Source organism: Anomaloglossus baeobatrachus, chromosome 2, assembly GCF_048569485.1.
Source record: "Anomaloglossus baeobatrachus isolate aAnoBae1 chromosome 2, aAnoBae1.hap1, whole genome shotgun sequence".
Taxonomy (NCBI): domain Eukaryota; kingdom Metazoa; phylum Chordata; class Amphibia; order Anura; family Aromobatidae; genus Anomaloglossus; species Anomaloglossus baeobatrachus.
Genome location: NC_134354.1, coordinates 732,311,511 through 732,338,846, shown reverse-complemented (window position 1 = coordinate 732,338,846; position 27,336 = coordinate 732,311,511). Strand labels below are relative to the sequence as shown.

At 54.3% G+C, this 27,336-nt stretch overlaps 1 protein-coding gene across 1 annotated transcript in view; it reads left to right on the top strand.

Moving 5' to 3' along the window:
* NUP58 (nucleoporin 58) overlaps positions 1-27,336 on the top strand; it is a 136,581-nt gene that overhangs the window by 59,456 nt on the left and 49,789 nt on the right. The window contains exons 9-11 of the mRNA XM_075337376.1: positions 393-472; positions 8,396-8,514; positions 8,608-8,690. Of these exons, the coding sequence (XP_075193491.1) occupies positions 393-472; positions 8,396-8,514; positions 8,608-8,690 (282 nt within the window). The remainder of the gene's footprint in view (positions 1-392; positions 473-8,395; positions 8,515-8,607; positions 8,691-27,336) is intronic.

The window sequence follows — 27,336 nt, the reverse complement described above, 5'->3', positions numbered from 1 at the left end:
AAAAAAACAAAACTGCGTCAAAAACCACAGCGTGTGCACAGGGCCTAATGGTAAGGCATTGAAACACTGTTATAAAGTTGTTTTATAATGAATTAAGCCAGAAAAAAAACTTTTTAAAGAGGTTGATTGCTATTTCAAAAGTTAAACTTAATAGTCTCAGAAGTATCTGCTCTGCTTCATAGTACCTGGCAGCAGCCGCTACACGTTGAATGGAGCAGCTCCGTGTGTTTTAGCTGATCGGCGGGGTGCCTGGTGTCAGACTCCCATCTCCATATTGATGATCTATGCTATGAGTAGTTACATTAATGTGGTGTGAACCGAGCACCCCCTTTTTAAGCTTTTGCACCATTTTACATTGTCTACTTATTTTATGACACTTTTTCCTTTTTTAGGAACTCAAAAATGCAGAAATAGCTTTGCGGACACAGAAAACACCTCCCGGCCTTCAACATGAAAATACGGCACCAGCGGAGTAAGTTTTTAGTTTGATCATGGCCACACCAGATGCCAGGAGATGATCTGTATCTGGTCTGCACAGGGGGTAGAAGTCACTTATTTTAAGGAATATTCTTGGCCAAATAAAAAAAAAAAAAAATTATTCCATGATATTTCTTTTGTGTTCATTACTAGGGATGATCGAATACCTCAAATATTTGGCTTCGCGAATATTTGCTGAATAGGTCGCCGCTATTCGACTATTCACAAATATTCGATGTGCAATGTAAGCCTATGGGAAACAACTATTCGGAACTATTCGGGCTTCGCATAGACTTGCATTACGCATCGACTATTCGCATAGCGGCGACCTATTCGTCGGATATTCGCGAAGCCGAATATTTGAGGTATTCGATCATCCCTATTCATTACCCAAACCTTGTACAGGCCTTGTGCCTATTATGTATCATGTAGAAAAGATGGAGTAATGATGGTAATGATTGCTCCATGTCTGGGTCAGCCTCATGTCAGTTACTCTGCATAGCCGGGTGCACATCACTAGACCAGTACCGGCCGGCATCGTGTGAAATGGGCAGTTACTGATGAGGCGTCATGGCCCGAGCCAACATGACAGTGAGGTATGTGCTGTGCACGTCTTATCGACATGTCGGCCCCGGGATCACTGGTGTCTTTGTGTCTGCGGAAAGCGTCAGATCATGGAGTCGTGTGATGCTGAATGGATTTCTCCACCATTATGGCGTCTCAGACATTTGTAACATCATTGTTAGGAAATACAAATATTGGAGCAAAAGCCACTTTCTTTGTCGCTCCATTGGGAGACCCAGACAATTGGGTGTATAGCTTCTGCCTCCGGAGGCCACACAAAGTATTACACTTAAAAGTGTAAACCCCTCCCCTCTGCCTATACACCCCCCCGTGCATCACGGGCTCCTCAGTTTTATGCTTTGTGTTGAAGGAGGCACACATGCACGCAAGCTCCACAATTTAGTCAGCAGCAGCTGCTGACTATATCGGATGGAAGAAAAGAGGGCCCATAACAGGGCCCCCGGCATGCTCCCTTCTCACCCCACTCTGGTCGGCGGTGCTGTTAAGGTTGAGGTACCCATTGCGGGTACAAAGGCTGGAGCCACATGCTGTTTTCCTTCCCCATCCCTTAACAGCTCTGGGTGAAGTGGGATCCTAACCGGTCACCAGGCACTGGGACCGTGCTCCCTCCGCAGCCCCTGGGGGAATCTGCTGGACAGGAGACCGGGTATCGTCAGGGACAGGCCCTGCTCCTCTGAGGTACTCTGTGTCCCCTTGGGGACGGCGCATAGAGCGCCTGTCTAATGGACGCTGCAGCAGCTGCTGGTTGTGTTTGTGGGCCGGGACTACCGCGCTGACCGCGCTTGTTTGCCGGCCGCGCTTATAACTTTAGTCCCCGGCTTTTGCGGCCTAGTACCGCATATTCCCGCCCCCGGGCCTGCCAGTCAGGGGTAAGGGCGGGACGCTGCACTGGACGTCAGCGCTGAGGGCTGGAGCATACTTAGTATCCTCCTCCCCCCTCACTGAGCACCGTGGGGCACCAGATTCCCGCACTTTCTAAGGCACGCCCACGGCTCCCTCCTCCTCTCAGAACGCTGGCAGCCATTCCTATCAGCACTTCTGACGCTGGAGAACTTCAGAGACGAGCTCCATCAGCTCTGGGAGGCCCAGGCAGGGAATCTGGTGGTCACACAAACGCTGAGGGCGGTCGGTAAGCCGCACCTGTTACTAGGTGCTTGCACCCCTGGGTGCCGAAGTGTATATTTATATGCTTATATTGTATACATTTACTCTGTACGGCCGCACTATTGCTTTGGCTATATACCCTCTCTGATTGCTCTAAGAGGAGACAACAGCATGTCGTCCGCAAAAAGCAAGGGTGCCAAGGCACAGGCTTACTTTGCAACCTGTACCTCATGTGCGGCTATGCTACCTGCAGGTTCCACCTACCCTCATTGTGTGCAATGCTCGGCCCCTGTGACACTCACTCAGCCGGAGCCTCTGCCACTGGTGGGACCCTCGGCCCAGGTGGAACCACCTGCTGCCACTGTCCAGGTGACAGGGACAGAGTTTGCAGTATTCGCTGACAAACTTTCTGAGTCTATGGATAAATGGTCTGCTAAGATACTAGAAGCTTTGCAGTCCAGACCTGTAACACAGGCCCCGGGCACTGTTGAACCTTTTCCCTCAGACCCCCCTCGGTCGGCGCAGCAGAGTGCTCCTGGGGCGTCTCATAGGTCCCACGGTGAGGACTCTGACACGGACCGCAGTCCCAGACCGGCTAAGCGGGCTCGCCGGGAGCTTCCCTCGACTTCATCACAGTGTTCAGGGTCTCAGCATGAGGACTCTCTGGAGGATGAAGCGGAGGTGGCAGATCAGGGCTCTGATTCTGACGCCGCTCTCAACCTTGATACACCTGAAGGGGACGCCATAGTAAACGACCTTATAGCGTCCATCAATCAGGTGTTGGATCTTTCTCCTCCAACTCCTCAGATTGAGGAGTCAGCTTCTCAGCAGGAGAAATTCCATTTTAGGTTTCCCAAACGTACACGGAGTGCGTTTCTTGATCACTCCGACTTCAGAGATACAGTCCAGAAACACCGAGCTTTTCCAGATAAGCGCTTTACTAAGCGCCTTAATGACACACGTTATCCCTTCCCCCCTGACGTAGTCAAGGGTTGGGCTCAGTGTCCTAAGGTGGATCCTCCAATCTCTAGACTGGCGGCTAGATCCATAGTTGCAGTGGCAGACGGTGCATCACTCAAGGATGCCACTGACAGGCAGATAGAGCTCCTGATGAAATCCATCTATGAAGCTATCGGCGCGTCCTTTGCTCCGGCATTCGCAGCCGTATGGGCACTCCAAGCTATCTCAGCTTGTCAGTCTGAGATTAATGCAGTCACACGTGCCTCTACTCCGCAGGTTGTGTCCTTAACCTCTCAGGCGTCGGCGTTTGCGTCCTACGCCATGAATGCTGTCCTGGACTCTGCGAGCCGTACGGCGGTAGCATCCGCCAATTCGGTGGCAGTCCGCAGGGCCATGTGGCTACGTGAATGGAAGGCAGACTCTGCTTCCAAAAAGTTCTTAACCGGTTTGCCATTTTCTGGCGACCGCCTGTTTGGCGAGCAATTGGATGAAATCATTAAACAATCCAAGGGAAAGGACTCGTCCTTACCCCAGTCCAAACCAAACAGACCTCAACAACGGAAGGTACAATCGAGGTTTCGGTCCTTTCGGCCCTCAGCCAGGTCTCAATTCTCCTCGTCCAACAGGCCACAGAAGGCTCAGAGGAACTCTGATTCATGGCGGTCTAAGTCACGTCCTAAAAAGACCGCCGGAGGAACCGATCCCAAAGCGGCCTCCTCATGACTTTCGGCCTCCCCAAACCGCATCCTCGGTCGGTGGCAGGCTCTCCCGCTTTTGCGACGCCTGGTTGCCACATGTCCAAGACCGATGGGTGAGAGACATTCTGTCGCACGGTTACAGGATAGAGTTCCGCTCTCGTCCTCCGACTCGTTTCTTCAGAACATCTCCGCCCCCCGAGCGAGCCGATTCTCTTCTTCAGGCGGTGAGCACTCTGAAGGCAGAAGGAGTGGTGATCCCTGTTCCCCTTCAGCAATGGGGTCATGGTTTTTACTCCAACTTGTTTGTGGTGCCAAAAAAGGACGGATCTTTCCGTCCCGTTCTGGACCTCAAACTGCTCAACAAACACGTGAAAACCAGGCGGTTCCGGATGGAATCTCTCCGCTCCGTCATCGCTTCGATGTCCCAAGGAGACTTCCTAGCATCAATCGACATCAGGGATGCTTATCTCCACGTGCCGATTGCACCAGAGCATCAGCGCTTCCTGCGTTTCGCCATCGGGGACGAACACGTTCAGTTCGTGGCGCTGCCTTTCGGCCTGGCGACAGCCCCACGGGTCTTCACCAAGGTCATGGCAACAGTGGTAGCAGTCCTACACTCTCAGGGACACTCCGTGATCCCTTACTTAGACGATCTCCTTGTCAAGGCCCCCTCTCGGGTGGCATGCCAACACAGCCTGAACATTGCTCTGGAGACTCTCCAGAGATTCGGGTGGATCATCAATTTCCCAAAGTCAAAATTGACACCGACCCAATCGCTGACATATCTCGGGATGGAGTTTCATACTCTCTCAGCGATAGTGAAACTTCCGCTGGACAAACAGCGTTCGCTACGGACAGGGGTGCAATCTCTCCTTCGAGCCCAGTCGCACCCCTTGAGGCGCCTCATGCACTTCCTAGGGAAGATGGTGGCAGCAATGGAGGCAGTTCCATTTGCGCAGTTTCATCTGCGTCCACTTCAATGGGACATTCTCCGCAAATGGGACAGGAAGTTGACGTCCCTCGACAGGAACGTCTCCCTTTCTCGGGCAGCCAAGGCCTCCCTTCAGTGGTGGCTTCTTCCCACTTCTTTGTCGAAGGCGAAATCATTCCTACCCCCATCCTGGGCTGTGGTCACGACGGACGCGAGTCTGTCAGGGTGGGGAGCGGTCTTCCTCCACCACAGGGCTCAGGGTACCTGGACTCAGCCAGAGTCCTCCCTTCAGATCAATGTTCTGGAGATAAGGGCAGTGTATCTAGCCCTAAAGGCGTTCCAGCCGTGGCTGGAAGGCAGGCAGATCCGAATTCAGTCGGACAACGCCACGGCGGTGGCATACATCAACCACCAAGGCGGCACACGCAGTCGGCAAGCCTTCCAGGAAGTTCGGCGGATTCTGCTGTGGGTGGAAGCCACAGCCTCCACCATCTCCGCAGTTCACATCCCGGGCGTAGAAAACTGGGAAGCAGACTTTCTCAGTCGCCAGGGCATGGACGCAGGGGAATGGTCTCTTCACCCGGACGTGTTTCAAGAGATCTGTTGCCGCTGGGGGAAGCCGGACGTCGACCTAATGGCGTCCCGGCACAACAACAAGGTCCCGGCATTCATGGCACGGTCTCAAGATCACAGAGCTCTGGCGGCAGACGCATTAGTTCAGGATTGGTCGAAGTTTCGGCTGCCTTATGTATTTCCTCCTCTGGCACTACTGCCCAGAGTATTACGCAAGATCAGGTCCGACTGCCGCCGCGCCATCCTCATCGCCCCAGACTGGCCGAGGAGGTCGTGGTACCCGGATCTGTGGCATCTCACGGTGGGTCAACCGTGGGCACTACCAGACCGTCCAGACTTACTGTCTCAAGGGCCATTTTTCCATCTGAATTCTGCGGCCCTCAACCTGACTGTGTGGCCATTGAGTCCTGGATCCTAGCGTCTTCAGGGTTATCTCAAGAGGTCATTGCCACTATGAGACAGGCCAGGAAACCAACGTCCGCCAAGATCTACCACAGGACGTGGAGGATCTTCTTATCCTGGTGCTCTGATCAAGGTCTTACTCCCTGGCCATTTGCCTTGCCCACTTTTCTGTCCTTCCTTCAATCCGGAATGGAAAAGGGTTTGTCTCTCGGCTCTATTAAGGGACAAGTCTCGGCGCGCTCTGTGTTTTTTCAAAAGCGTCTAGCCAGGCTTCCGCAGGTCCGCACGTTCCTGCAGGGAGTTTGCCACATAGTCCCTCCTTACAAGCGTCCGCTAGAACCCTGGGATCTGAACAGGGTGCTAACGGCTCTTCAGAAACCACCTTTCGAGCCAATGAGAGATATTTCTCTTTCACGCCTTTCGCAGAAGGTGGTCTTCCTAGTGGCAGTCACATCACTTCGGAGAGTGTCTGAGCTAGCTGCACTGTCATGCAAAGCCCCCTTCTTAGTGTTTCACCAGGACAAGGTGGTTCTGCGTCCGGTTCCGGAATTTCTCCCTAAGGTGGTATCCCCTTTTCATCTCAATCAGGATATCTCCTTACCTTCTTTTTGCCCTCATCCAGTTCACCAATGTGAAAAGGATTTGCACTTGTTAGATCTTGTGAGAGCACTTAGACTCTACATTTCTCGTACGGCGCCCCTGCGCCGCTCGGATGCGCTCTTTGTCCTTGTCGCTGGCCAGCGTAAAGGGTCGCAGGCTTCCAAGTCAACCTTGGCTCGGTGGATCAAGGAACCAATTCTTGAAGCCTACCGTTCTTCTGGGCTTCCGGTTCCTTCAGGGCTGAAAGCCCATTCTACCAGAGCCGTGGGTGCGTCCTGGGCATTGCGGCACCAGGCTACGGCTCAGCAGGTGTGTCAGGCGGCTACCTGGTCGAGTCTGCACACTTTCACGAAACACTATCAGGTGCATACCTACGCTTCGGCAGATGCCAGCCTAGGTAGGCGAGTCCTTCAGGCGGCGGTTGCCCACCTGTAGGAAGGGGCCGTTTTTCGGCTCTTTTTATCGAGGTATTCTTTTACCCACCCAGGGACTGCTTTTGGACGTCCCAATTGTCTGGGTCTCCCAATGGAGCGACAAAGAAGAAGGGAATTTTGTTTACTTACCGTAAATTCCTTTTCTTCTAGCTCCTATTGGGAGACCCAGCACCCGCCCCTGTTCCCTTCGGGCTGTTGTTCTTTTGTGTACACATGTTGTTCATGTTGAATTGTTCTGGGTTCATGGTTTTCAGTTCTCCGAACATTCTTCGGATTGAATTTACCTTAGACCAATTTATAAGTTTCCTCCTTCCTGCTTTTGCACCAAAACTGAGGAGCCCGTGATGCACGGGGGGGTGTATAGGCAGAGGGGAGGGGTTTACACTTTTAGTGTAATACTTTGTGTGGCCTCCGGAGGCAGAAGCTATACACCCAATTGTCTGGGTCTCCCAATAGGAGCTAGAAGAAAAGGAATTTACGGTAAGTAAACAAAATTCCCTTCTTTAACGTCTGCGTGACCTACCTCCATAAATTTCTGTAGTTGCTCATTCAAAGACATTTGCAAGGCATGATATAGTGTTCTTGATGGCTTCTTGCATTTTTGGCGCAGTCGCTGGGCCGGAAAATCCTCAATTCTGGCGGTTTAATTTTTATTTAAGACTTCTATCGGACGGGTTAATTCATTTTATATGGTGATAGAATAGACTTTTATAAACTTGTCAATAGCAAATCTTTATTTTGAAAACAGAGGTGATTTGACTTCTTCTGATCAGTTGCTTTATACACTGTTGGATTGCAGTATACAGATAAAATTATGGTCTCCTATGAAGGCTTCATAGGAATGCCAATATGGCAGCCAGGAAGGCCTTCAGCAGACCCCTGGCTCACTTGGTAACCCATCTTTACCTTGTGATTGCTTTGAAGAGAAAAGGCGGGCAGTGACACAGAATAGCGCACCCCAGCACTGCAGGCCTTATGTGCCGCTTTCCGTCTCACAGCAGAATGTGAGGTTAGCGGCAGGGATCGGAGCTTGGCTACTGTGTCAGGCGGGTGCTGGCTGTATAACAGATGGCGTCTGTGGCTATGGTGTGGGCTGAGCTCCTCCTGAGCCTACTTTTCCCCAGGCACCCTACATTGGCTCTACTGGAAGTCTGGGAGGGGTTAATATATGAGCAGACTGCCTGTATGTATACGAGGCCATTAGTTTTGGTCAGGGGAGCCATCACTTGGTCCAAGTGGATGGTTGTAACTGTCCTAATGCTGAGCAGATGACAGAACAGTAGAGAAAGAGGAAAATCGATTTGCAGGACTCCTCCAGGCCGTCAGTAATCCACTGGACGGGAGGCCTGCGAATCTCCTTACCGCCTGGTATTTTTGGCTCTTCTCTGGAGCGATGTTGTATGTACATCACCCCGCAATGATGACGACGCACCAACCCGACTAAACAAAAGAAGAGGCGGGAGAAAAGGAAAATTACGCAGGCCACCAGCGGGCACAGAGTAGTGACGTGGAGGATGGGCCGGAGTGCTGCGAATCGCTTCTCCCATCTCTACTAGAAAGGATTGTTGGGTTCTTTTACATGTGCAGTGTGGAAAATATGGGATTTTGTTGGATCTGTGTGTATTTTGCAGCTACTTCCGGGCACTGGTGGAGCAGTTTGAAATCCAGTTGCAGCAGTACAGGCAGCAAATAGAGGAGCTGGAAAACCACCTCGCCACACAAGCCAACAGCTTGCACCTAACGCCACAAGGTGGGGGATTTTTTTTGCTGGGCCAATGTACGTGTCCATACTGTGTGCGTGTAATTCATTAATAGCTAACCACATCTTTCTCTTGTCTTTTAGACCTCTCTATGGCAATGCAAAAGCTCTACCAGACATTTGTAGCCTTAGCAGCACAGTTACACGTAGTCCATGAAAATGTCAAGGTATGTGCCCCGGTTTATGTAGCCGCCAGTACGAAGGGCTACCTAACTAAAACTGTGGTTGGTTATGAAATGGGAATTGTAGTTGGACGCTGGAAAATATAATATAAATATCATTTTCTTTTATGCAAAAGATACTTATTCAGCACAAACACTTAATATACTATTGGGGAAATGCTATTTTCTTTGTCGCTCCATTGGGAGACCCAGACAATTGGGTGTATAGCTTCTGCCTCCGGAGGCCACACAAAGTATTACACTTTAAAAAGTGTAACCCCTCCCCTCTGCTATACACCCTCCCGTGCATCACGGGCTCCTCTGTTTTTATGCTTTGTGTTGAAGGAGGCACACATTCACGCAAGCTCCACGTTTTAGTCAGCAGCAGCTGCTGACTATATCGGATGGAAGAAAAGAGGGCCCTAACAGGGCTCCCGGCATGCTCCCATCTCACCCCACTCTGGTCGGCGGTGTTGTTAAGGTTGAGGTACCCATTGCGGGTACACAGGCTGGAGCCACATGCCGTTTTCCTTCCCCATCCCTTAGGGGCTCTGGGGAAGTGGGATCCTATCCGGTCATCCAGACACTGGGACCGGTCTCCCTCCGCAGCCCCTGGGGGAATCTGCCGGACAGGAGACGGAGTATCGTCAGGGACATGGCCCTGCATCCACAGGTACTCTGTGTCCCCATTGGGACGGCGCATAAAGCACCTTGGGCCCAGACGCTGCAGCGACTGCGGCGTGGGTATGGGTCCGGGACTACCGCGCCGACCGTGCACTGCCGGCCGGCCGCGGTTTTAACTTTAGTCCCCGGCTTTTGCGGCCTAGTATGGGATTCTCCCGCCCCCAGGCCTGCCAGTCAGGGAAAAGGGCGGGACGGTCGGTATGACGCCGACAGTGAGGGCTGGAGTACACTGAGCTTTCCTCCGCCCCCCTCACTACTCACGCTGGGGCACCAGATTCCCGAACTTTTTGTGACTACGCCCACGCCTCCCTCCTCCTCAGAGAACGCCGTCAGCCATGTTTTCAGCAACTTCTGGCTGCAGCTGAGGGAGACCCGGGGCAGAGAATCTGGTGGCCACAAGCCACATCCGCAGCCCCTGGGGGAATCTGCCGGACAGGAGACTGAGTATCGTCAGGGACATGGCCCTGCATCTACAGGTACTCTGTGTCCCCGTTGAGACGGTGCATGAAGCACCTTGGCCTCAGACGCAGCTGCGACTGCGGTGTGGATTTTTTGTCTGGGACTACCGCGCCGACCGTGCCTGTTTGCCGGCCGCGGTTTTTACTTTAGTCCCCGGCTTTTGCGGCCTAGTGTGTTAAACTCCCGCCCCTGAGCCTGCCAGTCAGGGAGAAGGGCGGGACAGTCGGTATGATGCCGACAGTGAGGGCTGGAGCGCACCTCGCTGTCCTCCGCCCCCCCTCACTGATCACTATAGGCCACCAGATTCCCGCACTTTTGTGACTACAGGGACAGAGCCCTGCATCATAAGGTACTCTGTGTCCCCTGAGGGACGGTGCATGCAGCATCTGTGTTACAAACGCCGCAGCGGTTGCTGACTGGTTTGTGAGACTGGGACTACCGCGCCGACCGCGCCATGTTTGCCGGCCGCGTTTTTAAATTTAGTCCCTGGCTCTTACGGCCTAGTGCCATATACTCCCGTTCTCGGGCCTGCCAGTCAGGGGTAACGACGGGACGGCCGACTGGACGTCAGCAGGGAGGGCTGGAGCATACGTTGGTATCCTCCTTCCCCCTCACTGAGCACTGGGGGGGCACCAGTTTTTCAGGTGCTGTCCCCCCCTTGGTGCCGCAGTGTATGTATATGTATAATATATATATATATATATATATGTATGTATATATGTATGTATATATGTATGTATATATATATATATATATGTATATATATATATATATATATATATATATATATATATATATATATATATATATATATATATTTTATTATATATATATGGTATATGATCTCACTGTTCGGCAGCATTATTTGTTTTTGGCTGTATACCCTCACTGATTACTCTGCGAACGACATGCTGTTGTCTGCTCTTAAAGAGTAAGGGTGCCAAGGCACTGGCTTATTTTACAACCGGTACCTCTTGTGCGGCTATATTACAGGCACTGCACAGATGACAGCGACAGAGTTTGCATGATGGAATCAGCAAATCTCTGAATAGCTTTCACATCACAGGACTCAGTCTATGGACAGGGGGTCTGCTAAGATACTGGAAGCCTTGCAGTCCAGACCGATACCACAGGGCCAGGGAGCTGTGAGTTCATCGCTCCCGAGTCCCTCTGGGTCGGTACAACATCCTGGGGTAACACCCAGATCCCACGGTGAGAACTCCGTCACGGACCGCGGCCTATGATAGGCTAAGCGGGCCCGCTGGGAACCTTCCCCGACTTCATCAGGAGTGCGTGCTTCGATCACTCTAACTCCAGAGGGGCCGTCCAGTAGCACAGAACTTGACGGACAAGCGCTTACTAAGCGCCTTATTGACACGCGTTACCCTTTTCCCCCCTGACGTGCTTAAGGGTTGGGCTCAGTGTCACAGGGTGGATCCTCCAGTCTCTAGGCTGGCGGCTAGATCCGTAGTATTAGTGGCAGATGTCCATCTCTCACGAATGCCACTGACAGGCAAATAACGCTTATGATGAAATCCATCTATGAAGCCATAGTCGCATCTTTTGCTCCAGCCTTCGCAGCCGTGACGGCACTCCAAGCTATCTCAGCTTCTCCGGCTGAGATTATTGCGGTTGCACATAACTCTGCCACGCAGGTTGTGTCCTTCACTTCTCAGGCGTAGGTTTTTTCGTTCTACGCCATGAACGCCGTTCCTGGACTCTGCGAGCCGTACAGCGGTAGCATCCACCAATTCAGTGGCAGTCTGCAGGGCCATGTGGCTACGTGAATGGAAGGCAGGCTCTGCTTCCAAGAAGTTCTTAACCGGTTTGCCTTTTTCTGGCGACCGTTTGTTTGGCGAGCAATTGGATGAAGTTACTAGACAGTCTCGTCCTTGCCGCAGTCCAAGACCGATGGGTGAGAGACATTCTGTCTCACGGTTACAGGATACAGCTCTGCTCTCGTCCTCCGACTCGTTTCTTCAGAACATCTACGCCCCCCGAGTGAGCCGATGCACTTTTTCAGGCGGTGAACACTCTGAAGCCTCGATGTCACAAGGAGACTTCCTAGCATCAATTGACATCAAGGATGCTTATCTCCATGTGCCGATCGCACCCGAGCTTCAACGCTTTCTGCGTTTCGCCATCAGGGATGAACACCTTCAGTTCGTGGCACTGCCATTCGGCCTGGCGACAGCCCCACGGGTCTTCACCAAGGTCATGGCAGCAGTGGTGGCGGTCCTACAGGGCCACTCGGTGATCACTTACCTAGACGATCCTCTAGTCAAGACACCCTCCTGGGTGGCATGTCAACACAACCTGACCATTGCTCTGGAGACTCTCCAGAGGTTCGGGTGGATCATCAAAATTCCAAGGTCAAAACTGACACCGACCCAATCACTGACTTATCTCGGGATGGAGTTTTATACTCTCTCAGCGATAGTGAAGCTTCCGCTGCATAGTCAGCGTTCACTACAGACAGGGGTGCAATCTCTCCTTCGGGCCCAGTCACCCCTTGAGGCGCCTCATGCACTGTCCCAGGAAGATGGTGACAGCAAGGGAGGCAGTTCCCTTGCGCAGTTTCGTCTGCGTCCGATTCTATCGGACACCGCAAATGGGACAGGAGGTCGACGTCCCTAGACAAGAACGTCTCTCTTTCCCTTGCAGCAAAACCTCTCTTCAGTGGTGTCTTCTTTCCACTTCCTGGGCGAAGGAAAAATCCTTCCGGCCCCCAGCCGGGGCTGGGGTCACGAAGGACGCGAGTCTGTCAGGGTGGGGAGCGGTCTTCCTCCACCACTCGGCTCAGGGAACCTGGACTCCGACAGAGTCCTCCCCTCGGTTCAATGTTCTGGAGATAAGGGCAGTGGATCTAGCCCTAAAGGTGTTCCAGCGGTAGCTGGACGGCAGGCAGATCCGAATTCAGTCGGACAACGCCAAGGCAGTTGCGTACATCAACCACCAGGGCGGCACACGCAGTCGTCAAGCCTTCCGAGCAGTTCGGCGGATTCGGCTGTGGGCGGAAGCCACAGCCTCCAACATCTCCGCAGTTCACATCCCGGGCGTAGAAAACTGGGAAGCAGATTTTTCTCAGTCGCCAGGGCATGGACGCAGGGGAATGGTCTTCACCCGCACGTGTTTCTAGAGATCTGTTGCCGTTGGGGAACGCCGGACGTCGATCTAATGGCGTCTCGGCACAACAACAAAGTCCCGGCATTCATAGCTCGGTCCAAGGATCACAGAGCTCTGGCGGCAGACGCGCTAGTTCACGACTGGTCGCAGTTTCGACTGCCTTATGTATTTCCTCCTCTGGCACTACTGCCCAGAGTGTTACGCAAGATCAGGTCAGACTGTCGCCGCGCCATCCTCGTTGCTCCAGACTGGCCGAGGTGATCGTGGTACCCAGATCTGTGGCACCTCACGGTGGGTCAACCGTGGGCACTCCCAGACCGACCAGACTTGCTGCCTCAAGGGCCATATTTCCTTCGGAATTCTACGGCTCTAATCCTCACTGTGTGGTGGCTCCTAGCGTCATCAGGGATATCTCCAGATGTCATTGCCACCATGAGACAGGCCAGGAAACCAACGTCCGCCAAGATCTATCACAGGACTTGGAGGATCTTCTTATCCTGGTGCTCTGATCAGGGTTTTACAACCTGGCCGTTTGCCTTGCCCACTTTCTTTCGCAAAGGGTGGCCTTCCTAGTGGCAGTCACATCACTCAGAAGAGTATCTCAGCTGGCAGCGCTGTCATGCAAAGCCCCCTTCCTGGTGTTTCACCAGGATAGGGTGGTTCTACGTCCGGTCCCGGCCTTTCTCCCTAAGGTATCCCCGTTTCGTCTTACCCTCTTTGGGTCCGCATCCAGTTCACCAATGTGAAAAGGATTTGCATTTATTAGATCCGGTGAGAGCACTCCGGCTCTACATTTCTCGCACGGCGCCCCTGCGCCGGTCTGATGCGCTCTTGTCCTTATCGCGGACCAGAGTAAGGGATTTCAGGTTTTCAAGTCAACCTTGGCTCGGTGAATCAAGGAACCGATTCTTGAAGCATACCGTTCTTTTGGGCTTCCGATTCCTGCAGGGCTGAAGGCCCATTCTACCAGAGCCGTCGGTGTCCTGAGCATTGCGACACCAGGCTACGGCTCGGCAGGTGTGTCAGGCGGCTACCTGGTCGAGTCTGCACACTTTCACGAAACACTATCAGGTGCATGCCGATGATTCGGCAGATGCCAGCCTAGGTAGGCGAGTCCTTCAGGCGGCAGTTGCCCACCTGTAAGAGGGGGCCGTTTTTCGGCTCTTTTTATCGAGGTATTCTTTTACCCACCCAGGGATTGCTTTTGGACATGCCAATTGTCTGGGTCTCCCAATGGAGCGACAAAGAAGAAGGGAATTTTGTTTACTTACCGTAAATTCCTTTTCTTCTAGCTCCTATTGGGAGACCCAGCACCCGCCCCTGTTCCCTTCGGGCTGTTGTTCTTTTGTGTACACATGTTGTTCATGTTGAATTGTTCTTTTGGTTCATGGTTTCAGTTCTCCGAACATCCTTCGGATTGAATTTACCTTAGACCAATTTATAAGTTTCCTCCTTCCTGCTTTTGCACCAAAACTGAGGAGCCCGTGATGCACGGGAGGGTGTATAGCAGAGGGGAGGGGTTACACTTTTTAAAGTGTAATACTTTGTGTGGCCTCCGGAGGCAGAATCTATACACCCAATTGTCTGGGTCTCCCAATAGGAGCTAGAAGAAAAGGAATTTACGGTAAGTAAACAAAATTCCCTTCATTCTGTTACAAAAACCTAATGAAGGTAATTACCACCATCCCATCATAGGACGTAATAGTTGTCACCATTAGTGATGGACGAACATTACCATGCTCGGGACTCGGAACGAGCAGTTGGATGCTTGGATGGGTGCAACACAATTACAATGGAAGACTCTAACATTTTTCCAGAAAAAGTTCCTTAAAAAATGCTCAAGTTCCCCGTTAACTTCCATTATACTCTGGTACTTAGTCGCGCCCATGTAAGCAGCCGACTGCTCGATACGAGTCCCAAGCATGTTAGTGCTTGCTCATCACTAGTCACCCTACATGGAGGCTGTATTACACAGCTGCCGTCTGCCTGTAATAGCAGCAACTGTATGTAGCTCCCAGCTTGTGGCTTGTCTTCATAAGCGAACATAATTTTGACTATATACTGCTAAGCTGAGGCATTGCAGGATATAGAAGATGTGATCACAGGTTAAGGTCCACCCACAAGGAAAAACACGGCAAAAACTAATCCTTCAAGTCCCCCCTTTTTTTTTTTTTTTAGCTTAAAGGGAACCTATCACCGGTTGTTTGGCCTATAAGCTGTGGCCACCACCACCGGGCTCTTATATACAGCATGTTAGAATGCTGTATATAAGAGCCCAGGCCGCCGTGTAGAACATAAAAATCACTTTAGAATACTTACCTAACGGTCGCGCTGTTGTGGAGTTGGGCCATATGGGCTTCTCCATTCTCCGGTGCCGGCGCCTCCTCTTTCGGCCATCTTCATCCTCCTTCTGATGCCTGTGTGCACTACGCATCCTACGTCATACACACTCGCCGGTCCCGTGCAGGCGCACTACAATACTTTCTTCATCGTTCCTTATGGGAGACCCAGACCATGGGTGTATAGCTTCTGCCTCCGGAGGACACACAAAGTACTACACTAAAAAGTGTAGCTCCTCCCTCCGAGCATATACACCCCCTGGATGACCAAATCTAGCCAGTTCAATCCTTTGTGTTCAGGAGGTCACACACACATGCATTCTCATCTGATTTTTGATTTTAAAGAATTGGAAGAAAAGCGGGTCCAAGCCTGGACTCCCGGCATGTCCCTTCTCACCCCACTGTGTCGGCGGTGCTGTTAAGGTTGATTTTACAAGGCTGGAGCCTTACATGCCGCGCTCCTTCACCATCCTTCGGGCTCTGGCTTGAAGTGGGAGCCATCACGGTTCTCACTGCTTTGCAGGAGACCGGTCTCCATCCGCAGCCCTTTCAGGATCCTGCCGGACGGAGCGCTCATCCCTCAGGGACCTGGCCCTGCGTCTCATAAGCTAAGTATTGAGACGTTATTGAGGGGTCCCTTGTACATTTATTGTGGGGAGAGTGTGTTATTTAACTTGCTGTGGCCGGCCGGTTCTCTGTTTTTTTTTTTTCCTGAGAACCGCGCCGAGGGTGCCTGCTTGTCGGCCGCATGGAAAAATTTAGGCCCCGGCTTCGGCTGCGGCCTACTTTCGTTTTCACTGCCCCTGCATGTCAGTCATGCAGGGGAGCAGTGCGGCACCGCCCACCGGCCGTTCAGCACAGGGGAGGACACTCCTCTCTGAGGAGATGTTTCCCTCCCCTGTATTTCTCCTTGGCCCTCCGGTTCCCGCTCTTGGACTAAACCCCGCCCCCCCTCCTCACTCCGGCGCCATTTTATCAGCGTTCACACACTGATCGGCGCTGGCTGCTGCAACTCTGCAATCTGTCTGGGGGTCCAAGCTGGGGAATCCGGAGGGCACACAAAACGGTCTGGTAAGCCACAACCTCTGGTTGTGGACTTTCTTATACACTCTCTGGGGGTCATTCTGAAGGAGTGTGTTCTTTACTACAGAGCCTCCACCTCAGCAGCATGTCTCTCACTAGGAGCAAGGCTGCAAGGCTTTACTCTATATGCACTGCATGTAAGCTCATACTGCCTGAACTGAGCACATATCCACATTGTGATGCCTGCTCTAACATGGTGGTGCCTCAGCCTGGAGTCTCCCCAGGGGTCCCTCCGGCTGCTCCAGCCCCGGTGGCTGAACCCCCGGCTTGGGTAGCATCGTTTTCTAAAGCTATCCCAGTCCTTTGCCGACTCCATGGGACAGCTGTCCCGGTCTCTGCTGACCATGCATCAGCCCCCTTCTCAGGGCGCCTCTGCTGCTCCGACTCGCCCTGCAGAGCTCACAGAAGATTTTTCATCTGTTCCCAGACCCCGTCCTCCTAAACGGAGACGCAGGACCTCTTCTCCTTCCTTGTCCCACGGCTCTGATTCACGAGCTGAATCGCAGGGCGAGGAGGATGCCTTTACTGTGGGCTCGGACGCTACCTCTATGTATCCCATTGATCTAACCGAAGGTGATGCAGATGTTAGTGATTTGATTGCGTCCATTAATTCCGTACTGGACCTCAATCCACCAGTGTCAGAGGAACAAGCCTCTCTGGTAGAAAAACACCAGTTTACCTCACCTAAGAGAGCAAGGAGTATGTTTTTGTTTTTTTTAACCACTCCAGTTTTCAGGCCACTGTGACCAAACCCAGGGCCTGTCCTGACAAACGCTTTCCAAAGCGTAGTTCTGATGACCGTTTTCCTTTTCCACCAGAGGTGGTCAAGGAGTGGGCTCATTCACCAAAGGTAGATCCTCCGGTGTCTAGACTCTCAGCCCGGACAGTTGTATCTGTGGCTGATGGCACCTCACTTAAGGATTCCACTGACCGCCAGGTTGACCTTCTGGCCAAATCTGTATATGAAGCGGCAGGGGCCTCGTTCTCCCCGTATTTTGCAGCAGTGTGGGCTCTTAAGGCCGTCTCTGCTTCTCTGGCGGAGATGCATTCCCTCACCAGGGACTCTATGCCTGAAATGGTTGCCTTAACTACCCAGGCTTCAGCTTTTTCATCCTATGCTATGTCTGCCATTCTGGAGGCTTCTCACCGCACGGCGGTGGCGTCCGCTAATTCCCTCGCGATTCGCAGGATCTTGTGGCTTCGAGAGTGGAAAGCAGACGCTTCTTCCAAGAAGTACCTTGCTGGGCTCCCTTTTGCTGGGTCCCGGCTGTTCGGTGAACAACTGGATGAAATTATTAAGGAAGCTACTGGCGGGAAGAGTACTTCCTTGCCACAAACTAAACCCAGGAAACCTGTCCAGGGCAGGAACCAGTCGAGGTTTCGTTCCTTTCGTTCCTCTAACTCAGGGGTGGGGAACCTCCGGCCCGCGGGCCGCATGCGGGCCGCATGCGGCCCGCCATGACCTTTTATGTGGCCCCCGGGCACATTCCCGGGGGAGGCAGTGCTCGTGCTGTCACCGCGGTTTGCTGCCGCCGGCCCTTTAAATCCACACATTGCTGTTTGTGCTGCAATGTGTTCTCCCGTCGGCCAGTGCCAATTGTGGGCGGGTCCACAGCAGCCTCACAACTTCTAGCCTTGTGTGTCCGCCCCCTGCCCTCCGGAGATCAGTGCCTGCCTTCTCCTTCTGATGCAGTGTGTCCGGCTCCTGCACTCCGGTGAGTGCAATGCTGCTGTGAGTCCAGTGCCGACCCTCTGCTGCTATGTGCCCTGCCCAATGCTTTGTGCCTCCCCACACCAGTTCTGTAAACCCTCTCCCCCAGAGTTGCATGAAACTCTCAGCGCAATGTGGCCCCCAATGTCCTGTGTGCACCCCTCCCCCAGTCCTGTGTGCAGCCCCCCAATGTCCTGTGTGCAGCCCATCACCCAGTAGTCCTGTTTGCACACACCCAATCCTGTGTGCACCCCTCCCCCAGTCCTGTGTGCAGCCCCCCAATGTCCTGTGTGCACCCCCACACAATCCTATGTGCAGCCCATCACCCAGTCATGTGTGCACCCCCCAGTCCTGTGTGCAGCCCCCCCCAGTCCTGTGTGCAGCCCCCCCCAGTCCTGTGTGCAGCCCCCCCCAGTCCTGTGTGCAGCCCCCCCAGTCCTGTGTGCAGCCCCCCCAGTCCTGTGTGCAGCCCCCCCAGTCCTGTGTGCAGCCCCCCCAGTCCTGTGTGCAGCCCCCCCAGTCCTGTGTGCAGCCCCCCCAGTCCTGTGTGCAGCCCCCCCAGTCCTGTGTGCAGCCCCCCCAGTCCTGTGTGCAGCCCCCCCAGTCCTGTGTGCAGCCCCCCCAGTCCTGTGTGCAGCCCCCCCAGTCCTGTGTGCAGCCCCCCCAGTCCTGTGTGCAGCCCCCCCAGTCCTGTGTGCACCCCCCCCAGTCCTGTGTGCACCCCCCCAGTCCTGTGTGCACCCCCCCCAGTCCTGTGTGCACCCCCCCAGTCCTGTGTGCACCCCCCCAGTCCTGTGTGCACCCCCCCAGTCCTGTGTGCACCCCCCCAGTCCTGTGTGCACCCCCCCCAGTCCTGTGTGCACCCCCCCGTCCTGTGTGCACCCCCCCCCGTCCTGTGTGCACCCCCCCCCGTCCTGTGTGCACCCCCCCAGTCCTGTGTGCACCCCCCCAGTCCTGTGTGCACCCCCCCAGTCCTGTGTGCACCCCCCAGTCCTGTGTGCACCCCCCCAGTCCTGTGTGCACCCCCCCAGTCCTGTGTGCACCCCCCCAGTCCTGTGTGCACCCCCCCCAGTCCTGTGTGCGCCCCCCCAGTCCTGTGTGCGCCCCCCCAGTCCTGTGTGCGCCCCCCCCAGTCCTGTGTGCGCCCCCCCCCAGTCCTGTGTGCGCCCCCCCCCAGTCCTGTGTGCGCCCCCCCCCCAGTCCTGTGTGCGCCCCCCCCCAGTCCTGTGTGCGCCCCCCCCAGTCCTGTGTGCGCCCCCCCCAGTCCTGTGTGCGCCCCCCCCAGTCCTGTGTGCGCCCCCCCCAGTCCTGTGTGCAGCGCCCCCCCCAGTCCTGTGTGCAGCGCCCCCCCCAGTCCTGTGTGCAGCCCCCCCCAGTCCTGTGTGCAGCCCCCCCAGTCCTGTGTGCAGCCCCCCCCAGTCCTGTGTGCAGCCCCCCCCAGTCCTGTGTGCAGCCCCCCCCAGTCCTGTGTGCAGCCCCCCCCAGTCCTGTGTGCAGCCCCCCCCCAGTCGTGTGTGCAGCCCCCCCCAGTCGTGTGTGCAGCCCCCCCCAGTCGTGTGTGCAGCCCCCCCCAGTCGTGTGTGCAGCCCCCCCCAGTCGTGTGTGCAGCCCCCCCCAGTCGTGTGTGCAGCCCCCCCCCAGTCGTGTGTGCAGCCCCCCCCCCAGTCGTGTGTGCAGCCCCCCCCCCCAGTCGTGTGTGCAGCCCCCCCCCCCAGTCGTGTGTGCAGCCCCCCCCCCCCCCAGTCGTGTGTGCAGCCCCCCCCCCCAGTCGTGTGTGCAGCCCCCCCCCCAGTCGTGTGTGCAGCCCCCCCCCCCCAGTCGTGTGTGCAGCCCCCCCCCCCCCAGTCGTGTGTGCAGCCCCCCCCCCCAGTCGTGTGTGCAGCCCCCCCCCCCCAGTCGTGTGTGCAGCCCCCGCGTGGTGTCTGTGCCCCCAGCCCCGCGTGTGGTGTCTGGTGCCCCCAGCCCCGCGTGTGGTGTCTGTTGCCCCCAGCCCCGCGTGTGGTGTCTGTTGCCCCCAGCCCCGCGTGTGGTGTCTGTTGCCCCCAGCCCCATGCCCCAGTTAATTGCTTCACACATATTTAGCAGGGTCATTTAAACATTGATAATTTTGTGCGGCCCCCGAAGGTTGGTAGAAATTTCCAAATGGCCCCCGACAGAAAAAAGGTTCCCCACCCCTGCTCTAACTGGTCATCCTCTAAGCCCTCAGCCTCGTCCACTAACTCAGCCAAGGATCGAAAACCCAGCTGGCGCACGAAGCCGCGTCCTCAGAAGACCGCAGGAGCCGCTGCCACTAAGGCAGCCTCCTCTTGAGTATCTGGCCGCGCCAGCAACATCCTTGGTCGGTGGCAGGCTCTCCCACTTTGGAGACGTGTGGTTTCAACACGTCTCCGATCAGTGGGTGCGGGATATCGTTTCCCACGGCTACAGGATAGAATTCTCTTCCAGCCCGCCAAACAGATTTTTCTTTGTCGCTCTATTGGGAGACCCAGACAATTGGGTGTATAGCTACTGCCTCCGGAGGCCACACAAAGTATTACACTTAAAAGTGTAAGGCCCCTCCCCTTCTGCCTATACCCCCCCCGTGGGATCACGGGCTCCTCAGTTTTCATGCTTTGTGCGAAGGAGGTCAGACATCCACGCATAGCTCCACTGTTTAGTCAGCAGCAGCTGCTGACTAGGTCGGATGGAAGAAAAGAGGGCCCATACTAGGGCCCCCAGCATGCTCCCTTCTCACCCCACTTTTGTCGGCGGTGTTTGTTAAGGTTGAGGTACCCATTGCGGGTACGGAGGCTGGAGCCCACATGCTGCTTTCCTTCCCCATCCCCTTAGGGCTCTGGGTGAAGTGGGATCTTATCGGTCTCCAGGCACTGAGGCCGTGCTCCATCCACAGCCCCTGGGAATCTGCTGGACATGGAGCTGAGTATCCTCAGGGACATGGCCCTGCTACGTTGAGGTACTCTGTGTCCCCATAAAGGGGACCGCGCACAGACACACGGCAGCACTGCTGGGTGTGTTAGTGCGCCAGGGATGGCGGCGCTGCCCGCACTGGTGCCATCGCACACTACAGCGTGCTGGGTGTGTTAGAGTATTGGGGGACTGCCGCGCTAACCGCCGCTGCCATTTTTATCTCAGGCGCGGCTGGGACTTGTGGTGCGCCGGGGACTTCCGCGCCGACCAGGGCTTATATGCCGGGCCGCGCTTATCACTCTAGTCCCCGGCTTTTGCGGCCTACTCTCACTTCGTTACCGCCCACTGGCCTGCCAGTCAGGGTAAGGGCGTGACGCTGCACAGCACGGCAGCGCTGAGAGATGGAGCATGCTTTGCATACTCCACCCCTCTCACTGTACACAGTGTGAAACCGGATTCCCGCACTTTCTGGGGCACGCCCACGGCCTCCTCCTCTACACAGGACGCCGGCAGCCATTCATGTCAGTTTTTTCTGTGACTGAGAAAAGAGACAAGTTTGGGAAGACCCTGGCAGGGATTCTGGTGGTCACACAACCGCTGTGAGCGGGCGGTAAGCAGCACCTGTGGTGCTGACCCCACTAGTGCCGAAATGCACATATAGATATATGCTTGTACGCTATACATTGCACTGTTCGGTCGCATTTTTGTATTTTGGCTATATACCCTCCTTGATTGTTCGGGGGAGATAACAGCATATCGTCTGTGAAAAACAAGGGTGCAGAAGCACAGGTTTTCTATGCAGCCTGTACAGCATGTACGGCTATACTGCCCGCAGGTTCCACGGACCCCAATTGTGTGCAATGCACGGCCCTTGTGGAACTTACTCAGCCGGAGTCTCTGCTAATGGTCCAGGTGATGGGGACGGAGTTTGCAGTATTTACTTCAGGCTTTCTGAGACTATGGCTAAGATACTAGAAGCCTTGCAGTCCAGACCGGTCCCTCAGACCATGGGCTCTGTTGATTCATTGCCCCTGGTCCCCCCCCCCCAGTTGGTACAACAAGGTGCTCCTGGAGTGTCTCAGGGATCCCAGGGTGAGGGGTCTGACTCGGACCGCAGTCCCAGACCCCCTAAGCGACCTCGCTGGGAGCATCCCTCGACGTCACCGCATCATTCAGGGTCTCAGCATGGGGACTCTCTCTATGATAAGGCGGAGGTATCTGATCAGGATTCTGATCCTGAGAACGTTCTCTACCTGGATACACCTGATTGTGACACCGTAGTGAACGATCTTACGGCGTCCATCAATCATATGTTGGTTATTTCTCCCTCAGCTCCTACGCCTGAGGAGTCAGCTTCTCAGCAGGAGAAGTTCCGTTTCAGGTTCCCCAAGCGTACATTGAGTACGCTTTCTGGATCACTCTGACTTCAGGGAGGCAGTCCAGAACCACCAGGCTTGTCCAGATATCGTTTTTTCCAAACGCCTTAAGGATACACGTTATCTCTTCCCTTTTGACGTTGTCAAGGGCTGGGTTCAGTGTTCCAATGTGGACCTCCTATCTCCAGCGGCTAAATCCTTAGTTGCAGTGGAAGATATGGCTTCACTCAAAGATGCCACTGACAGACAGATGGAGCTCTGGTTGAAATCCATCTATGAAGCTATTGCCGTGTCTTTGCTCCAGCTTTCGCAGCCGTCTGGGCGCTCCAAGCGGTCTCAGCGGCTCAAGCGCAAATTAAGGCAGTCACACGTATGTCTGCGTCGCAGGCTGCGTCTTTAACATCTCAAACGTCAGCGTTTGCGTCATACGCCATTAATGCTGTCCTGGACTCGGCGAGCCGGAAGGCGGTTGCGTCCGACAATTCAGTGGTAATACACAGAGCCTTGTGGTTGCGGGAATGGAAGGCAGATTCTGCTTCCAAAAAGTGCCTAACCAGTTTGCCATTCTCTGGCGACCGCTTGTTTGGTGAGCGACTGGATGAAATCATCAAACAATCCAAGGGAAAGGATACATCCTTTCCTCAGGCTCAACCGATCATACCCCAACAGAGGAGGGGACAGTCGAGGTTTCGGTCCTTGCGGGGCGCAGGCAGGTCCAATCTCCTCGTCCAAAAGGCCTCAGAAGGATCAGAGGAACTACGACGCGTGGCGGTCTAAATCACGCCCTAAAAAGACCGCCGGAGGCGCCGCTACCAAGGCGGCTTCCTCATGACTGACGGCCTCCTCACACCGCATCCTCGGTCGGTGGCAGGCTCTCCCGCCTTTGCGACACCTGGCTGCCACAAGTAAAAGACCGTTGGGTGAGAGACATTTTGTCTCACGGTTACAGGATAGAGTTCAGCTCTCGTCCCCCGACTCGATTCTTCAGAACATCTCCACCTCCCGAGCGAGCCAAGGCTCTGCTGCAGGCGGTGGGCATTCTGAAGGCAGAAGAAGTGGTGGTCCCGGTTCCTCTTCAGCAACAGGGTCACGGTTTCTACTCCAACCTGTTTGTGGTTCCAAAGAAAGACGGGTCCTTCCGTCCTGTCCTGGACCTAAAACTGCTCAACAAACACGTAAGGACCAGGCGGTTCCGGATGGAATCCCTCCGCTCCGTCATCGCCTCAATGTCCCAAGGAGATTTCCTAGCATCGATCGATATCAGGATGCTTATCTCCACGTACCAATTGCTCCAGAGCATCAGCGCTTCTTGCGCTTCGCCATAGGAGACGAACACCTTCAGTTCGCGGCACTGCCGTTCAGCCTGGCGACAGCCCCAAGGGTTTTCACCAAGGTCATGGCTACAGTAGTTGCGGTCCTCCACTCTCAGGGTCACTCAGTGATACCCTACTTAGACGATCTGCTGGTCAAGGCACCCTCTCAAGAGGCATGCCAACACAGCCTCAACGTTACTCTGGAGATTCTACAGAGTTTCAGGTGGATCATCAATTTTCCAAAGTCAAATCTGACTCCGGTCCAATCGCTGACATATCTTGGCATGGAGTTTCTTACTCTTCCAGCGATAGTGAAGCTTCCGCTGGACAAACAGTGTTCACTACAGACAGGGGTACAATCACTCCTTCAAGGTCGGTCACACCCCTTGAGGCGCCTCATGCACTTCCTGGGGAAGATGGTGGCAGCAATGGAAGCAGTCCCTTTCGCGCAGTTTCACCTGCGTCCTCTTCATTGGGACATCCTACGCAAGTGGGACAGGATGCCGACGTCCCTAGACAGGAACGGCTCCCTCTCTCAAGCAACCAAAGCTTCCCTTCGGTGGTGGCTTCTTCCCACCTCATTATCGAAAGGGAAATCTTGCCTAACCCCATCCTGGGCGGTGGTCACGACGGACGCGAGTCTGTCAGGGTGGGGAGCGATCTTTCTCCACCACAGGGCTCAGGGTACGTGGACTCAGCAAGAGTCCTCACTTCAGATCAATGTTCTGGAGATCAGGGCAGTGTATCTTGCCCTAAAAGCGTTCCAGCAGTGGCTGGAAGGCAAGCAGATCCGAATTCAGTCGGACAACTCCACAGCGGTGGCTTACATCAACCACCAAGGTGGGACACGCAGTCGGCAAGCCTTCCAGGAAGTCCGGCGGATTCTGCTGTGGGTGGAAGCCACAGCACCCACCATATCCGCAGTTCACATCCCGAGCGTAGAAAACTGGGAAGCAGACTTTCTCAGTCGCCAGGGCATGGATGCAGGGGAATGGTCCCTTCACCCGGACGTGGTTCAGGAGATCTGTTGCCGCTGGGGGATGCCGGACGTCGACCTAATGGCGTCTCAGCACAACAACAAGGTCCCGGCATTCATGGCGCGGTCTCACGATCGCAGAGCTCTGGCGGCAGACGCCTTCGTTCAGGATTGGTCGCAGTTTCAACTCCCTTATGCGTTCCCACCTCTGGCACTGTTGCCCAGAGTGTTACGCAAGATCAGGTCCGACTGCCGCCGCGCCATCCTCGTCGCTCCAAAATGGCCAACGAGGTCGTGGTACCCGGATCTGTGGCATCTCACGGTAGGCCAACCGGGGGAACTATCAGACCGACCAGACTTGCTGTCTCAAGGGTCGTTTTTTCCTTCTGAATTCTGCGACCCTCAACCTGATGGAGTGGCCATTGAGTCCTGGATCCTAGCATCTGCAGGGTTATCTCAAGGGGTCATTACCACTATGAGACAGGCCAGAAAACACACATCTGCCAAGATCTACCACAGAACGTGGAAGATATTCTTATCTTGGTCCTCTGCTCAGGGAGTTTCTCCCTGGCCAATTGCCTTGCCTACTTTCTTTCCTTCCTGCAATTCGGTTGGAAAAAGGTTTGTCGCTCGGTTCCCTTAAGGGACAAATCTCAGCGCTCTCTGTATTTTTTTCAGAAGCGCCTAGCAAGACTACCTCAGGTACACACGTTCCTGCAGGGGGTTTGCCGCTTAGTCCTTCCTTACAAACGACTGTTAGAACCCTGTGATTTGAACAGGGTGCTGATGGTTCTGCAGAAACCACCATTCGAGCCTATGAGGGATTTTTCTCTCTCACGCCTTTCGCAGAAAGTGGTTTTCCTAGGGGCAGTCACTTCACTTCGGAGAGTGTCTGTCGGGGCAGCATTGTCGTGCAAAGTCCCCTTCCCGGTGTCTCACCAGGTCAAGGGGTTTTGCGTCCGGTTCCGGAATTTCTCCCTAAGGTGGAATCCCCCCTTTCATCTCAATCAGGGTATCCGTACCCTCTGTTTGTCTTCATCCAGTTCACCAATGTGAAAAGGATTTGCACTTGATTAGATCTGGTGAGAGCACTCAGACTCTTCATCGATCGTACGGCGTCCCTGCGCCGCTCGGAAGCACTCTTGTCCTTGTCGCTAGCCAGCGTAAAGGGTTGCAGGCTTCCAAATCAAGACTGGCTCGGTGGTTCAAGGAACCAATTCTCTAGCTTATCGTTCTGCTGGGCTTACGGTTCCCTCAGGGCTGAAGGTCCATTCTACCAGAGCGGTGGATGCGTCCTGGGCTTGAGGCACCAGGCTACGGCTCAGCTTGTGTGTCAGGCGGCTACCTGGTCCAGCCTCCACACTTTCACGAAACTCTGTCAGGTGCATACCTATGCTTCGGCGGATGCCAGCATAGGCAGACGAGTCCTTCAGGCGGCGGTTGCCCACCTGTAGAAAGGGGCCGTTTTACGGCTCTATTACGAGGTATTATTTTACCCACCCAGGGATTGCTTTTGGACATCCCAATTGTCTGGGTCTCCCAATAGAGCGACAAAGAAGAAGGGAATTTTGTTTACTTACCGTAAATTCCTTTTCTTCTAGCTCTAATTGGGAGACCCAGCACCCGCCCCTGTTTTTTTGTATACACATGTTCATGTTGAATGGTTTCAGTTCTCCGATATTCCTTCGGATTGAATTTGCTTAAACCAGTTTATTGGCTTTCCTCCTTCTTGCTTTTGCACTAAAACTGAGGAGCCCGTGATCCCACGGGGGGTGTATAGGCAGAAGGGGAGGGGCCTTACACTTTTAAGTGTAATACTTTGTGTGGCCTCCGGAGGCAGTAGCTATACACCCAATTGTCTGGGTCTCCCAATTAGAGCTAGAAGAAAAGGAATTTACGGTAAGTAAACAAAATTCCCTTCTTTCTGTCCACTCCCCCCTGCTCCAAAGCCGCTGCCTTCTCTCAGGCCGTGGCATCCTTGCAGGCCAACGGAGTAATTGTACCGATTCCCGCCCGGGAACGGTTCAGAGGTTTCTACTCAAATCTCTTCCTAGTCCTCAAGAAGGACGGTTCCTTCCAGCCCATCCTGGATCTCAAGCTTCTCAACAAGCATGTTCAGGTGCGGCACTTTCGCATGGAATCTCTGCGATCAGTCATTGCCTCAATGACCCAAGGAGATTTTCTAGCATCCATCGACATCAGAGATGCCTATTTGCATGTGCCAATTGCAGTTTCACACCAGCGTTGGCTACGTTTTGCAATCGGAGAGGAACATTTCCAATTCGTGGCTCTCCCCTTCGGGTTAGCCACGGCCCCTCGAGTATTCACCAAGGTCATGGCAGCAGTGGTTGCGGTTCTGCACCTCCAGGGGTTGGCAGTGATTCCTTACCTGGACGACCTTCTAGTCAAGGCTTTATCCAGTGCAGACTGTCAGCGGAGTGTCTCGCTCACTCTCGCCACGCTTGTTCAATTCGGGTGGCTTGTCAATCTGCCCAAGTCCACTCTGACCCCGACCCAGAAACTTACGTACCTAGGGATGCAATTCGAGACTCTGCCGGCACTTGTGAAGCTGCCCTTAGTCAAACAGCAGTCCCTTCATCTGGCGGTGCGCTCTCTGTTGAGGCCCCGCCGTCATTCCATCAGGCACCTCATGCAGGTGCTGGGTCAGATGGTGGCTT